The 14,432-nt window shown below is 42.5% G+C and overlaps 1 protein-coding gene across 1 annotated transcript in view; it reads right to left on the reverse strand.

The window, feature by feature from the left end:
• Positions 1–14,028, reverse strand: part of LOC138722420 (RNA-binding protein 44-like) — a 40,571-nt gene extending 26,543 nt beyond the window's left edge. Inside the window, exons 1-12 of the mRNA XM_069860494.1 lie at positions 13,370–14,028; positions 13,201–13,247; positions 12,214–12,390; positions 11,337–11,511; positions 9,398–9,500; positions 8,233–8,306; positions 8,058–8,131; positions 7,399–7,762; positions 6,401–6,546; positions 6,142–6,286; positions 1,775–1,864; positions 1,387–1,528 (exon numbers count right to left, since the gene is read on the reverse strand). Coding sequence (XP_069716595.1) covers positions 1,387–1,528; positions 1,775–1,864; positions 6,142–6,286; positions 6,401–6,546; positions 7,399–7,762; positions 8,058–8,131; positions 8,233–8,306; positions 9,398–9,500; positions 11,337–11,511; positions 12,214–12,390; positions 13,201–13,247; positions 13,370–14,020 — 2,188 coding nt within the window. The 5' untranslated portion in view covers positions 14,021–14,028. The remainder of the gene's footprint in view (positions 1–1,386; positions 1,529–1,774; positions 1,865–6,141; positions 6,287–6,400; positions 6,547–7,398; positions 7,763–8,057; positions 8,132–8,232; positions 8,307–9,397; positions 9,501–11,336; positions 11,512–12,213; positions 12,391–13,200; positions 13,248–13,369) is intronic.
• Between the last annotated feature and the right edge of the window lie 404 nt (positions 14,029–14,432).

A 14,432-nucleotide genomic window follows, 5' to 3' on the forward strand; every position in this document is an offset into this window, starting at 1 on the left:
TGGCATCAGGAGTTACACTCTGACTCAATGGAGAAATGAGCAACCGGGAGGCACAATGAAACAGTATCAGCCTTAAGCTCACACCCCTTGTTTTATTCTGGATACTGGGCTCCTCAGAGCAGGACACGTCTCCAGAAATACAGCTCTGGGGAGGAGATCATCACAAACCACGGCTCAACACTCACCCTTCATAAACCCCTCAACCATTTGCAAGGGAAGGTGCTTTAGTGACAAAGGAAGCTGTCCAAGAGTGTGTCCCAAGGCAGCAGCTGGGCTCACAGGCTGGCAGTAAAAACACCAACATGCAGGTTTCTGTGCAGGATTGTTCCTTCCTCAGCCAGGCACCCGGAGTCTTTCCCTGCCACTGAGCACGGAGAACACACTTCACCTAACAGCAAGCTCTCCTCCCATGAATAGCCGCCAGCTAAAGAGTAGTAAATAGTTAATTACATGGTACAGAGACCGTTTCATGCAGCACAGCTCAATGCATTATTCACCAGGGTTTGGAGGAGAAAACTAGCAAGAAAGAGCGAAGGGGAAGAAGAACAAACCCACACTTCCTCAAAGATTACTTTGATTTCATATAAGATCAGCATTAGGATAAGCGTATGCAGTTTCCCTTCTAAGTAACCTTAAATAAACACACTTCTTATAGAGAGTACCAAGACGTGACCCTGCTGAGCTTTCTGCTGCAGATATTCAGGTTACAAGCACAGCACAAGGCTCTACCTGTTGCATCTGAAATACTAGGGACAAAGGAACCAGGGCATGCTGCACTCTGTGAAAATAACCAGGCAATACAAGAGCTTCCAACCCAATTTAAAGTTGATCTGCTAAACCCAGCACACCAAATCTCAGCTTGAAAATTCTCGCTTGAACGAGCACTCCTGGCTGCATCCTCTCCCTGTATTTCAGGAACAGGAGAAAAGAGACTCCAAAACCACTCCCTTAGTAATTAATTCCTACTTCGGAAACAAATGGTAGAGAGCATCTTCCCGCATGGACGTACTTCAGTAAATCTTACCTACCAAAGAGAAAATGCCCCACAAACCAGGCTGTGTCCGATGCCTTCATCATCTGGCACACGCAGGGGCCACGTTAGATGTTTTATTACGTCCTGTTGCTCTGGAATGATTTCTCTTTCTAATTTCCACCTGCTTTCTGAGTTGCTAGCCAATCTCAGCTGGAGACGGTGGATTTCTGAGCAGGTCGGCAGGTGGCTGTAAGGTCAGGAGGAGGGCATCAGCGCCGCACACCTGCTCCTGGGGCTGCACGCCCGCTCCCGGTGCTACGAACCCTCTCCCGGTGCCCCACGCCTGCTCCCGGGGCAGAGGCGGCGCTCCCGAGGGGAGGCAGCGGGCTCCCCGCAGCCGGGGTCGCACTTACCGAGGAGGAGGCAGAGGAAGCGGCGGGGGAGCGGGGCCATCGCCGCTGCAGGGGCGGGCCCGGCACCGCCCGGCCCGGGACACCGCCCCGCCGCGCCGCTGTCGGGCCCGGGTCGCCTCGCCGAGGGGCTCGGCAGGCAGCGCTGCCTCCGCGCCGGGCAGGGATGCGGGGAGGGAGCACGAGTTCGGCGGGGAAGCACCGAGAAACCCTTTCCTCTCGCGCCTCCTCCCGAGCCCTCCTTCCAGCCCCACCGACAGCATTTCGCTCCAGCCCAAGGCTAAAATCCATCCCTTCCCTTTCTTTCCAAGGCGGCGAACGCGAACGTAGAGAACGCGATGCGATTGTGGGAGGAAAATAAGTGTTTTGTGGCTTTGGTGGGGTTTTTTACTGCGTAAAAACCCGGTCCTGAGCTTGCAGAGCTCCACCTGCAGCCGGCAGCGGAATCCGTGCCCGAAGAGGAGAGCGCCTGCTTGGGCTCCTGGGATGAAGAGGGGCCAGTAAGCCAGGGCTCCAGCTGTGGGAGCTCTGCCCCACACACTGGCTCTCCCAGTTTAAGTCAGACCTTCCCTTCAAACGGAGAAGAACAAGGATCAGGAAAACGTGAGCGAACACCACAGTGTGCAAACTTCAGTGCTTCCTATCAGACCCGTTTTGCTTTTCCCGTAGAAACAAACCAGCTTGTTCTAGTTCTATCCCAAACTATTAATAACACCCGACTAATTACAGAACCAGGGCTGGGGAACACAAAGGGCAGCACTCGCTATTAATAATGTGGTAGAGCAAAGCCTCTGCCTGCTTTCATCTTGGTATGAATAGAGAAGAGCCAAAGCCGAGGTTTTCCTGCAGCTCCAGGCCAAGTCTGCAGCACAGGCTGTCAGAGCGGGCTGGGGCTCGGAAAACGTTACCTAATGGTGGTTCTGCTGAGAGATGGAAGGGACGAGACCAGAAAACAGCAGAACAGCAGCACAACAGTTCAAAGAAGGAATTTTAACCTTTATTTTCAGCACCAAATGCAGCTGAGATGGAGAATAAAGTACAACAGAGAGCGAGTGATGGACAACAGCGAAGTATCGGTCGTTGTGCAACGTCACAGCACGAGCCTGTCCGTGTCAATCAGGGATAATTCTCCTCACTCCCTGACCAGACACATAGACCTAAACTGCCTTTCTTTCGTTTAGCAGAAGATCTAGATCTCTTCTGTACAGTAACATCACTGACAAACACAAAAGACTGGATACTCGCAGCTTTCCCATTCCTCTCTGTATCAACAAAACCCCAAAGCTTCTGGGGGCGCGTGCTTCCCACTAACACCAGCCCATGGAACACAAAAAGAGGATTTAGAAGCTCATCAAGAGAACTAGAAAACAAGACAACAAAATGCCATGCTTTGAAAAGAAAAAAAAAATTAATGCCCAGGCTTCATCCTGAAGGAAACATTTGGCCGTCTAGCCACGCTGCAGCCTGCAGGATGCTTCCGAATCAGAAGGGACACGAGATGACTGTGCTGCAGCCAGGGATTATGAAACCCAGCCGACCAGCGCTGGCAGCTCCAAAGCCTGGTTTTCTAAAATGAAACCCTTGCTGCCTCCCCTGCTCTGCCCTGGTATTCAGAGGATACGTGGAATTGCTACAGACTATTCCGAATCAGATTATCTGGAACGCATGAGGGTGTTGGCTATTTATTAACATCTTAACAGATACCACCATGTCTAAAATTTAGGGGCATGCAAGCACCAGAGGTTGTTTCAGCCTGGCAGAGCCCTGCTGGTATGAGAGAAGTCTTGCTTCACTCAAGTGGAATCTTTGCATTGAAGAAAACTGCTGAAATGCTTTAACAAATTTTGGAGAACAACAAAACTGCAAAGAGTTATCTAATATGCAATACATAAGCAGTAAAACATCCCAAACTGACCTTCAGGTTATATTCTCTTGGATAACACTGCATGTCGTGCAGTGACGTTACATGAGTTTTCATTAAGACCTGCTGAAATAAACCAAACTAGAAACACAGCACACTCTCAGAACAAGCTGGAGCATTGGACTTGCAAAACTCTTCCCAAGGGAGATGATGGATTGTTCACCATCAGAAAGCCATCTACTGAAACAGAAAAAACAGACAAACAAAAGCAGCGGGTAAATTTTGTGCTCAAACAGAAATAAAAGAAACATCAGCAGTTTTAGGACCCCAGAAAACCACTGGAAGCTGCAATCTTGCTGCAGAAGTAGAAGAGTGAGCTTTCCTAGCTTTGAGAATGGCATGAAGGAAATGACTCCAATAAAATAAAATACATAATCTTTGTGCAACAAATCATATCTGGCGGTAATTTTTTAATTAAATCTATTAATTCAAAATTAGGTTATTAAATCATCATTTGGATACGTAAGCTCTGTGCAGTTCTTTGTTTCTCAAAGCACTGTTGTAGTTACGCTTTGATAAAATCCCTCTCCATTGGTCTGGGTTTAAATTTTCACTGCAGATCATTCATTTCACAGAAAGCTTCCAAGTATGGACGTTTGGCATTGATAAAATTTAAAGAAATGGCCATTTTTAATGCTGCACTGAGTAACTTCTGTAGCATCGCAACTCCTGTCAACTGCTGCTCACCAGGAGGTTTAGAAAACAGAAAAAGGTTGTGTGCTGTTCAGGTAAATATGACAGCAGCTCACTGGTGAGAATACAAAAGGACCTTCCAGCCCAAAGCCTAACTTCCCATTTCTAGTGAAGTTACGCCTTCAAAATTAACAGATACACAGGATCTGTAAGCAGCCAGGTGTCCAACGCTGGGCTAAGTCAGCCAAAGGAAGGAGCTGGATTAAATTCAGCTTTGAAGTATAAAACATTATAAATGGTTACATATTAAATACTCTGCAATACAGCTTGAAACACAAGTACTGTCTGTAAAACTCTGGATGTTCCATCCGCTTGCAAGGACTCCAAGGTGGCATTTCTCAGTGGACACTGACCCTTACGGAAAGCCCGAAGCTGTACACTTACCAGAATCATCTTTTCTTGAAACACATCACAGACTGGTTCCTTACTATAGAAAGTTAAGAATTTTTTTTCCTGATTCCTTACTAATAAACTTGCCTATTTCCCAGCTCCCTCATGGTGGAAGTAAAAATGGTTACGGGTCACAATCTCTTTAGCAATGCAACAGAAAAATATACTATCATGGGAAGTTATGGCTGTAGAGTCCACAAACCATTAAAATGAAAATCACTTGACAAGGAAAGTACAACACATTTGGGCTGTTAAGACCTTACTGTCTGAAATACTTTCAAGTGTGAGATTTTGTTTGGTTTTAATGAGTTTTAACGTGTGTGTCTGCAATCCTGCGGGAGTCAGACAGTAGATTAACATGACACCTTTTCCTTTTCACATATTGATAGAGGCAGCTGTAAAAGCTCACAGGACAGTCAAATGCCAAACTAACAAACCTAGGTTACACTAACCCTTTCAACAGGAACTCAAACAAACATGCACATCGGTTGAGATTCTTTCATGCTCTTCTTCATGTGTAAAATCCTGTCCTATGTCCGTGTATTTGGCACAGTCTACAATCAGTCTTTCTGAAGGACTTTTCCAGTCACTGATATTAAATTCCCAGAACAACACCTGGGATGAATGACTTGTAAGAACTTATTTATTGCTACTAGGGAAGCTTTTCTAGCCCAGGTTTCTCCTTTGTCTTACTGGGCAGAATCGCTCTACTTCCACCACAGTTCTACTACGGAACACACAGCGGTTCTGTTCAAGTTAAGGCTGTTCTATGGTTTACTCATGCACTACAGTAATACACGCGAGGGACTTGAGCAGGAGAATTTAATCTCACAAGCAACATCTAGTTTGCTGGGAAAGCTACTCAGCTATGTAAAACTATTGGCATAAACCTAGTACTACTCATTTTGGAAGAGTTGGTATCGATTAAAACCAGATTGACTCCTTCAAACAGGAGCTTTGAGACCAAAATCGGAGCATTAAGAATTTGGTGCAGCATTGTGAAGAAACACTACAGAAGAATAAATATCATACAACAAGTTAGACTGCGTTTATCGGCAAAAGTGAAGCTGGAGCACTGCTAAGAAGGTTTGGGACAGTGCGGGAAACCTAGCAGTGGCCCTGCTAGCAGCCCTAAAGCAAGGGGAATACCAAGCTTCGGAGACTGAAACAAGCGCTAACTCAAGGATGTCTCCTACAGGAGAATATAAGTCAGTGTCCCGGAATTCTGAGCTGTGGCTCTAGCTGTTCAGCTCGCTGCAGCTTCCTGCAGCATCCAGTGTTATGACATCACACAAGATGTCCTTTAACATGAAAAATCCTGAAAGATGGACAACCTTACTCTGTTAGATCGCTAGTCCAGACCTGAATCTGATACAACAGACAGAAATCATCAGTTTTTAAACCAAAGTGAACCTATGCTGGCATTTCTTCACGAAATGCTATGCAAGGACTGGCCATTAGGCGTCACTTTTGCCCAGAATATGTATGATATCTCCACTTAGTTAATACAACAGTTAACAAACAGCATAATAAAACCCTCTGTATGCCAAGTTTTGTAGAGCACAAACCTAGCAAGCTAATCTGATCCTCTGAAAACCAGCTATCAGTCCTTAGAAACCAGTGTTTCAGTGGATTCATTCAGGTCCTTCTTGCAGAGCTTTATGCTAAGTTACTGATCTAGTCAGGCTACACAGCTACACAAATTCAAGTGGGTTTTATTTCACTCTTTTTCTGTAGGCCCAAATACTCACTTATTTACGTTCCTTCTCCCACCCACAGCTAGGGGTTGATTTCTTCAGAACTGCAGAGGTCCTTTCCACAATAGAATTGATGGACAAGCCGCTTAGGACACCTTTGTTATTTTTCTTCACCTCCAGCAACGCAGCCACAATTTTGTCGCTATATGAATAAAACAAAGAACTGTTTACGTCACATTTTGTGCAACACATTCAGTACCCATGGATATCAGATCCTTTACAAGTCCGGGCAGAAAGGAGATCCAGATGCTGTTACCTGCTGGCTGCTGGGTGAATTTCTTGAAGTTTATTCATTAACTTGGTAAAGCTGCTCAAGTTCAGTGCATTAGGAGAAACAAAGGCATCATAGGAACTTGTGGAGAAAGGAGATGCGATTTTCTGCTGCAAGTTTTCTCTGGTATTCTGGAATTGCATCAAAATAAGCAAAACTTGAATGAGTTAGAGTATTGTACAAGTAATACAACATTTTTTTTACTACTAATAAATATTCCTGTTATGGGAAAAGGAAAAAGAAATGACAGGTACAGATTCAGATCAATATCTTCTTCTAATATGCTGGTCATATGGACTCGATCTCAAAGGTCCTTTCCAACCAAACAATTCTATGATTCTATATTATGCAATCTGTAAATTAGAAATAAGACTACTACACGCATTTATGGGTAACTGACATTCCTGCTACACTGAATTACATCAGATTCATACTTTCCAGAGGACTAGCACATTCAAATATAAATCCCCAGAGCAACATATCTATATAGTTTATGAGCAACACCAGCAATTAATCACTACCTTTACTTTATCCTGCAAGGACCAGCCTTAAGGAATACAAAAAATATATTTCTACATTCAATGTTTCTTTACATTTATATTTAAAATCCCAGAGTTTCCCCTCTAATATCCCCAAATCTTTCCATTATCAAAAGCACAAAACATTGACTTTAAAAGGTGTTACAAGTGGAAACTCAAAAGAGGAGAAAAGCAAGCAGAAAAGCAGCAAATGGCTAGGTTCCCAGCTGGCTTAGGATTAAGAAAAAAAGAAGTATCATGAGTTGACACAGAGGTTCTCGCTCCTCTGCAACACGCCAGAAATTTATTACTTATATATAACATGTTTTCTTATCCTAACACCATTCAGATATACTAAATGTAACACGTTATGGAATAACAAGTTTTAAGGCTCTTCATCTGCCATATAAAGGAGATCTAGCAATAATTATTTACGTTTTTATTAACTCGAAGCAAAAAACGTACCAAATCTTCGGTAGGTGGTTTCAACCCAGGACACCTTGTTTCCGAAGGTACTTGGGTAGAAGAAATGTCTGAAGAAGTTAAGGGGTGGAGATGCACTTTCTCAGAAGTAGAGGTGGCGTCAGGTGCTTTCGCAGCACTGGAGGCTGAAGCAAGTGCTTTATCTTGATCATTTATTTGACTGTTATCAACAGGCTGGATTTCATGCTGAAGCTTAGCTTTAAGTATTTGGGAAACCAAAGACTTGTTCTCTGATGCATCATTTACAAGTTCAACGCTTATTGCTTTTCCTTTTATTTCTTTCTGGTTCATTTCCTCTACAGCTAACTGGGCTTGATTCATCTCTTTGAAGCAAAGAAATGCATATCTACAACATAAAATCAAAATAAAGGAAACTAAGTAAAACACAAGTTACCATCAGTAAGAACATATTATGGCTCTTATCTTGCAAATATTAACTGTATCTCAATTAAACTCAACAGAACATTTCAGACTGCTTAACTTATGAGAAGCTGTCTGGAATGACAAGATTTTGTCAACCTATCTTTATCTACATTAACTACTGAGACAAAATGAAAATAAATTAATGAACAAATTCCTCTTCTCTCCCGCAATTCACTTTGACAGTAAAAAAGTCTGAAACAAGTAAAACATTAATATACCTGTAGTTACCGGAAGCCACACAGATGAGAATGTCAGCAATCTGATACTTCTGGAAATGTGATCTTAGCTCAACCTACAAAACAGAAGCATATTTTGGTTGCAAATGTACAGCGTGAAGGAACTCAGAAAGGAGGCAAGATATGACTATTGCTATGTTAATAAAAACAGGCATACCTCTGACACCGAGGAGCTCAGGCCACCAACACGAATAAATGAACACTCATTTCCACTCTCTGTTATCTTCGCTTCTAATAATGAATGTAAGAACACAAAGCGTTACTGATCTTGTTTCAGTTCAAGATAACACCTTCTCTGTTGATTTTGGAAAGCGTACACATAAAACCTTTAAAATCCTAAAAGACTGAAGAGCATCTTCTAACAGAAAACAAGTGTCCTGAGCAGCACAACAGTTCAGTTCGTGAGATCTCTTTTCCCTGAGTATTTCCTGAGGTTTGAAGAGGCAGAAGAGGTATAACCAGATAAACAATGGTCTGAGCTAACGGTGCCAGTGCTAAAGAGTGGGTACTCACTGGGAGCCCTCACCACAGAACACAAGCTCTCTGTTTTCAGCACACTGGGACTGCCCACCATCCAAGTTTCCAAACAGAGACCATTCCCAGCTAACTCTAAAGAAGCCAGCATGGAGAAGAAGCAGAAAGCAGCTGAAGAAAGAAAAAGAAAGATTTCCAACACGATTGGCTGGACATTTCCTAAAATGAGTTTAACAACTGTAGGTAAAGTTTTCAAGGAAAAAACATGGATGAAGAGAGCTGAACATTTGTACGAGCATGCAAGTTAGTGAAAAAGTAAGTCAGAAAACGCAGCTAGCATTTTTACTATGTTTACTCATTCTCAAGTAACAAACACCGTAACTAGGTATGGCAGCTTAAAGAACACAAGCTCACCTCTTACATCAACCCTGTCTTGTTTTTCTTGTTGCTTTTTAGTTTCTTCAGGTTTTACTGAGGAATCTGCTACTGTCAAGTCCTCATTCCTTTCTTCCATTTTCACACAGCCTTAATAGTTGAAAAAAATCCATTGTGTTAGAACTCAGACCGTGAACACCATATATCACATAAATATATGTGATTTCTGTGCTTAAGAGGATTCCAGCTACCTACATGACTTGGCACTGCATTATGAAGGGTGACACACAACCCGTTCTCACTTCTTATTTAAGTAGCAAATTCTTTTTCAAGATGTAAAGTATAATATCGAGCTGACAACGCATTCCATCACAGAAAGGGTAGTTGAGTATCATACATATGTTTTACACAGGGACTGAGGTTTTCACAAGAACTTAAATAATGTAATATTTGACCAGAAGCAGATCGCCTACCACATTCCACATCCTGATCTTTATGTTGGTCTACAGATGTCTTGGAGGAAGGAGGGTCACTTGGCTGATGGCCATCAAGTAAGCACACAGTCTGTGGATCGACCTACAAACACGTTTCAGTTATGCCATAGCACTTGCACCTGATCATATGCTATTTTTCTGAGCTGCAGAATATTAATTGATTAAAACCAGGTAAATTTTTAAAAGTTAACCTACTGATCACCATCAAGAACGCTCAAATTATTTTGTTTTGAGAAGCAGAGCAAAACTCTGGTCACATCAGTTGCATTTACAATTACTGGCAGAGAATGTCAACTTGGGCCTTGAAGACTGTGATTGTATTTGCAAGTATCTCAGAGGAGACTGTGCTCACAACATCAATGTCTATGAAACTCAATAAGGAAAAAGTCCCTACCATGTTGACAGAAATGTTCCTTTCATTCCATTTTTGTGCTTCGAAGTAAGCTTTTCTTGTGACTGAAACAGAACTAAAACAGATCCAAGAATTTAATATAAAATACTGCACAATTTTAAATTCTACAATCATACCAGGTGCTCTAAATTGGTAAATTAGATATTTCCTTAAGCTTGCAGTAACATAAATAAAATGTGCATAATAAATATTAGCTTAAAATGAATTGGGAACCAATTGAAAACCATTTTTTTTTGACAGATGCATTTTACAGAAGCATTGGTTGCAACCTGAAACATCAAGCTCTGTTCTAGGTATATATTATTTTTTCTTATATCCAGATAGCTTTCTGTGTGATGTTTTGATGTAGGTCTTTACAATGTGAAATTTCCATGCAAGTCTTTATTAATTTTAGTAATGCTTAACAGGAAATTTGAAGTCATAGAATCACAGAATGGTTTGGGTCAGAAAGGACCTCAAAGGCCACGTAGTTCCGCCCCCCTGCCATGGGCAGGGACACCTCCCACTGGATCAGGCTGCTCCAAGCCCCATCCAACCTGGCCTTGAACACCTCCAGGGATGGGGCAGCCACCACTGCTCTGGGCAACCTGGGCCAGGGCCTCCCCACCCTGATGGGAAAACATTTCTCCCTAAGATCTCATCTCAACCTCCTCTCTTCCAGTTAAAAACAGTTTCCCCTTGTCCTGCCCCTGCACTCCCTGTTAAGGAGCTCCTCTCCAGCTTTCCTGGAGCCCCTTTCAGTACTGGAAGCTGCTCTAAGGTTTCCTTGGAGCCTCCTCTTCTGCAGGCTGAACAAGCCCAGTTCTCTCAGCCTGCGCTCAAATGGGAGGTGCTCTAGTTGTTTACTTGATGTAGTAAAAACTTATTGCCAAATTTGTTTTAAAACCCACTTAGTGAAGTTGCTTTATGTGGCTCTTGAATGTGCAGCATGACATATCTGTCTAAATTATGAAGTTATCTTTCTATCATCCTTCATACTCGATTATAATCCTAGCAGAAGACCTGAGTATATACTCAATACTGTGTTTGCTGGCAGCACTCTTTTTGGTTTGGTGGGGTTGTTTTGGTTTTGATTATTTTTAAGACAGCATTAAGATTAGAGACAAACACTTTAGTAGTGAAAGTAGGGAACTGGGGAAAAATACCTGTAAATTTAAATTTTTTGCTATAAAGGTAGTAAAAATATGTCATAGTTTGCATATTGGAAGACTACTCTATAGAGTAAACACTTCCTTAAAATAAAATCCCTGTACCCAAAGTGCTACACTAGTGTTTCAGCTAACCAATTTGAAGCAACAAGATCCATCTCGTAATAAACAAATTCTAAGTTTAACATCTTTTAAACTCACTTCTCATTTATTTTGAATTTTATTAAGTACCACAAAAGAGCACTACTTACTCACAGCAAATATCCTGTCTGAGCACCTGTCAGAAAAAGAAAAGATCTGTCTTAATTTTCTGAAGAAAACAATTTAGATTAAAATCAAAAAGCAATTGATAAAATACCTCGCAGGGGACATAAGAAGAAGAGATTGGGAACAACGTTATCTCAACTGACAGTGGTGGAAGTGCACTTAAAGGTGTGCCCATTCTTATTTCCGTTCTCATACTGTTGTAATCCTTTTTTAGCTCTTCCAAAACCAAAATGAGAGATGAATCTAGTTCGGCATTTCCATTACATCTGTTAAAAATGTATAAGGAAATAAGATTAACTTATCATTTATTTTACTCTTTCCAGAACTGCCTGAACATTTTAGTGTTTAAGGCTTCCTCCACATGGCCTAAGAAGAGGAGCTGAGTCCCACAGCATGGAGTAGCAGCCACCTAGAGCCATTACTCTGCTCCACAGCAGTGCTAGGTGCTGTCTTGAACCCTCGCCCCAGCTACGGAGCAGGCACCACAGTGATGAGGTTTTATAGCTGCCCCTGGCACAGTGAAGCATCCAGAGGCAGGACTTCTTGGTTGAATTCCAGGTTCCTTACAGGGCTTTATCAGCCAGAGCCTCTGCAATCGCCATCCCCTTCCTGCCTCTCCTCTTAGTAACTCTGCACCTCCTCTCTTTCTCCTTTACCACCTCCTCTCCAGCTCCCCTTCTATGCATCAACCACTTCTCGATGGATTCTCTGTCTTATCTTTCTCTACTTTTCCTCTGGCACAGAAAGACATTCCTGGAAAAAAACCCATTTTTCTCTGAGTACTTGGGTGCTACAGAAAATTTTAGGCTGAGAATAAGACTCGGCAGTTAGGAAAATGCAAATTATTTTGGACAATGTTAACTATAAATGCTATTACAAGCTATGGAGAGAATACATCAATAACTATTAGCAATTAATGCCTTTTAAACAAATTATCCATTTCATTTAAAGGACATTAAAGTACATACCTGTGAAAACATATGTTTTCCTCCAAAGCAAGCTTGTAAATCTTCAAGCAGTGCTGATAGCACATCTTATAATGAGCGTTTAGGAGCTGCAATTCTGCTTCAACTGCCCTCTGCAGTATTTTTTGACAGTAGCTTGGTGTGGAATCCTTCACAGCTTGTTTGTCAGGTTGTACAAGCCTTGAAAGTAATAATAAACAAAATCTTGAAACACCCAAATCAGTACCTGAAGTTCATTATGCTTTATTTTGAAACAAGTGCCTTGCCAGAAACTATTTCTGATATGAGTTAAGGAAAACTCATTGGAAAATAAAAATTAAATCCATTCCTTCTATTTACTACACGTTAAAAAATAAGCATCTTCCAGGAGTTAGTACAACATCTTCGCATTATCATTAGCCTTAAATGAGAGGTGAAAACTGCATAAGCACCATAATAACTTCTATCCCTGAAGTGTGGCCATATGAATGAATAGAAACTTGGCAACTCTATTTCCACAGTCAGAATAATTTAGGTTTGGGAACCTCTGTTCAAAGCAGGGCTAACTCCAAATGCAGCTCAGGAGCTTATCCTCCTTTTTTTTTTCTTTTTTTCCTTTTATATCTCCATGAAAGGAGACTGTACAACCTCTCCAGTCCCTTTCCAGTACCACTCTCACTGTAAAAAACTTACAGCGACTTAGAATTCCCCTCACTGTAACTGTTGGTTCTTGCCTTTTCAAAATACACATCTACACAGAATCTGATTCTGCCTTCTCTGCACCCCGCCACCAGATTGCCAAGAGCTGTTGCTTTGGTCTTTGTTCAACTCCAGGAAGCAGGCCTCTTCCAATTTGTTGAGGTCCCTCTGACAGGCAGCCCTACTCTCCAGTGCAGGAGCCGCTGTCCTGCAATCTTTCTGTATCATCAGCTTTGCTAAGTCACCTTCCAATCATGAATTAAATCTTACTCAGCATCTAGAATTCCAAACCAAGAACAATTCACGACCCACCTGTCAGTGCTTATCTTCAAATTGCTGCCACACCACTCACATTGTTCCTAAAGAAGAAACATTAAAAATAAGTTAGATGAGTATTTGTATTGAGAAGTTCTGAAGGATTCTAGGTTAAAAAAAATTCAAATAAAAATTGGTTTGGTTTTGTTGTTTTTTTTTAAATTACTTCAATGTTAGTACTTCTTACAGCTGTTGCAGCGTTGCCATCTGAGCGTTCTTCCACTGTGTCAGAGAACTGTGACTGAATCTCCTCTGTGTTTTCAGCTCCATGTAACCAGTCTGCACTGCAAGTAACGCCTGCACAGGTTTCACAGAGCCATTCCACAGGCTGAGATTTGTTCATCGTTGTTAGCTCTGTATTAATGGCCCTGGACGAGAGACAAACCTGAGCACTGATACTTCTGCTTGTTGTAAAGCAAGCTCGAAAATCAGAACCCACATCAACAGCCTGGTCAATATCAGAGTCACCGGTTTTGTTTTTCAGGTTTCCACGATGCTCCGAGTTTAGACAGCTGCTTTTTCCACAGGAGGATTCACCCGCATCTTCCACCCCAAAAGAGAGATTCTTGCCAGTGAGCATTTCAGAGACTGGAAACCAGCTTTCAGCGTCCTTCATAGCGCAATCAGCGCAGATGATGCCACACATGCACATACCAGATTCCTCACAGCCGTAGAAACCACAGTCCCTTGCACTTATGTGAAACTGCACGGCCTCTGCAGGGATCCTCTTCCGTGGTGAAAGTGAAGGATTGTCTCGCCTCACCGAGGCGCTGCGAATGTGTCTGTCGCTGTGTTCAGCCACTGCACCCACAGCCATCAGGGGCGGCTGCGTGCTGTCAGTCAGCGGGATGCCTTTCACCTCACTGTTTTCTGAACTGTCAAATGCAAGCAGATTTGGACAGACCCTTTTTTTATTCCCACAAGAATGACTTTCAAGTGTACTGCCACAAATAGCACAGTGATACTCCATTTGCTTTTCCTGGCAATCACAAATCATGTCACTGCACTCCTGAAGCAAGTGGAACAGCTTTGGCGTAGCTGCTTCTGCGCAGGTACACACATCTACACCGCACTCAGAAGCAGGTGAACTATCTTCTGACACCTCTAAGGTATTTTGTTCCTTTGTGACTCCACCCTCTGGAACTTCTTGAACTCGATGGATCCACTTTAAGGGTTTGATTCTTACAGCTTCCCTTTGCTCAGAAAACTCCCTTGAGCTATCCCCATCA

This window comes from Phaenicophaeus curvirostris, chromosome 7 (assembly GCF_032191515.1).
Source record: "Phaenicophaeus curvirostris isolate KB17595 chromosome 7, BPBGC_Pcur_1.0, whole genome shotgun sequence".
In the NCBI taxonomy this organism is placed as follows: Eukaryota; Metazoa; Chordata; class Aves; order Cuculiformes; family Cuculidae; genus Phaenicophaeus; species Phaenicophaeus curvirostris.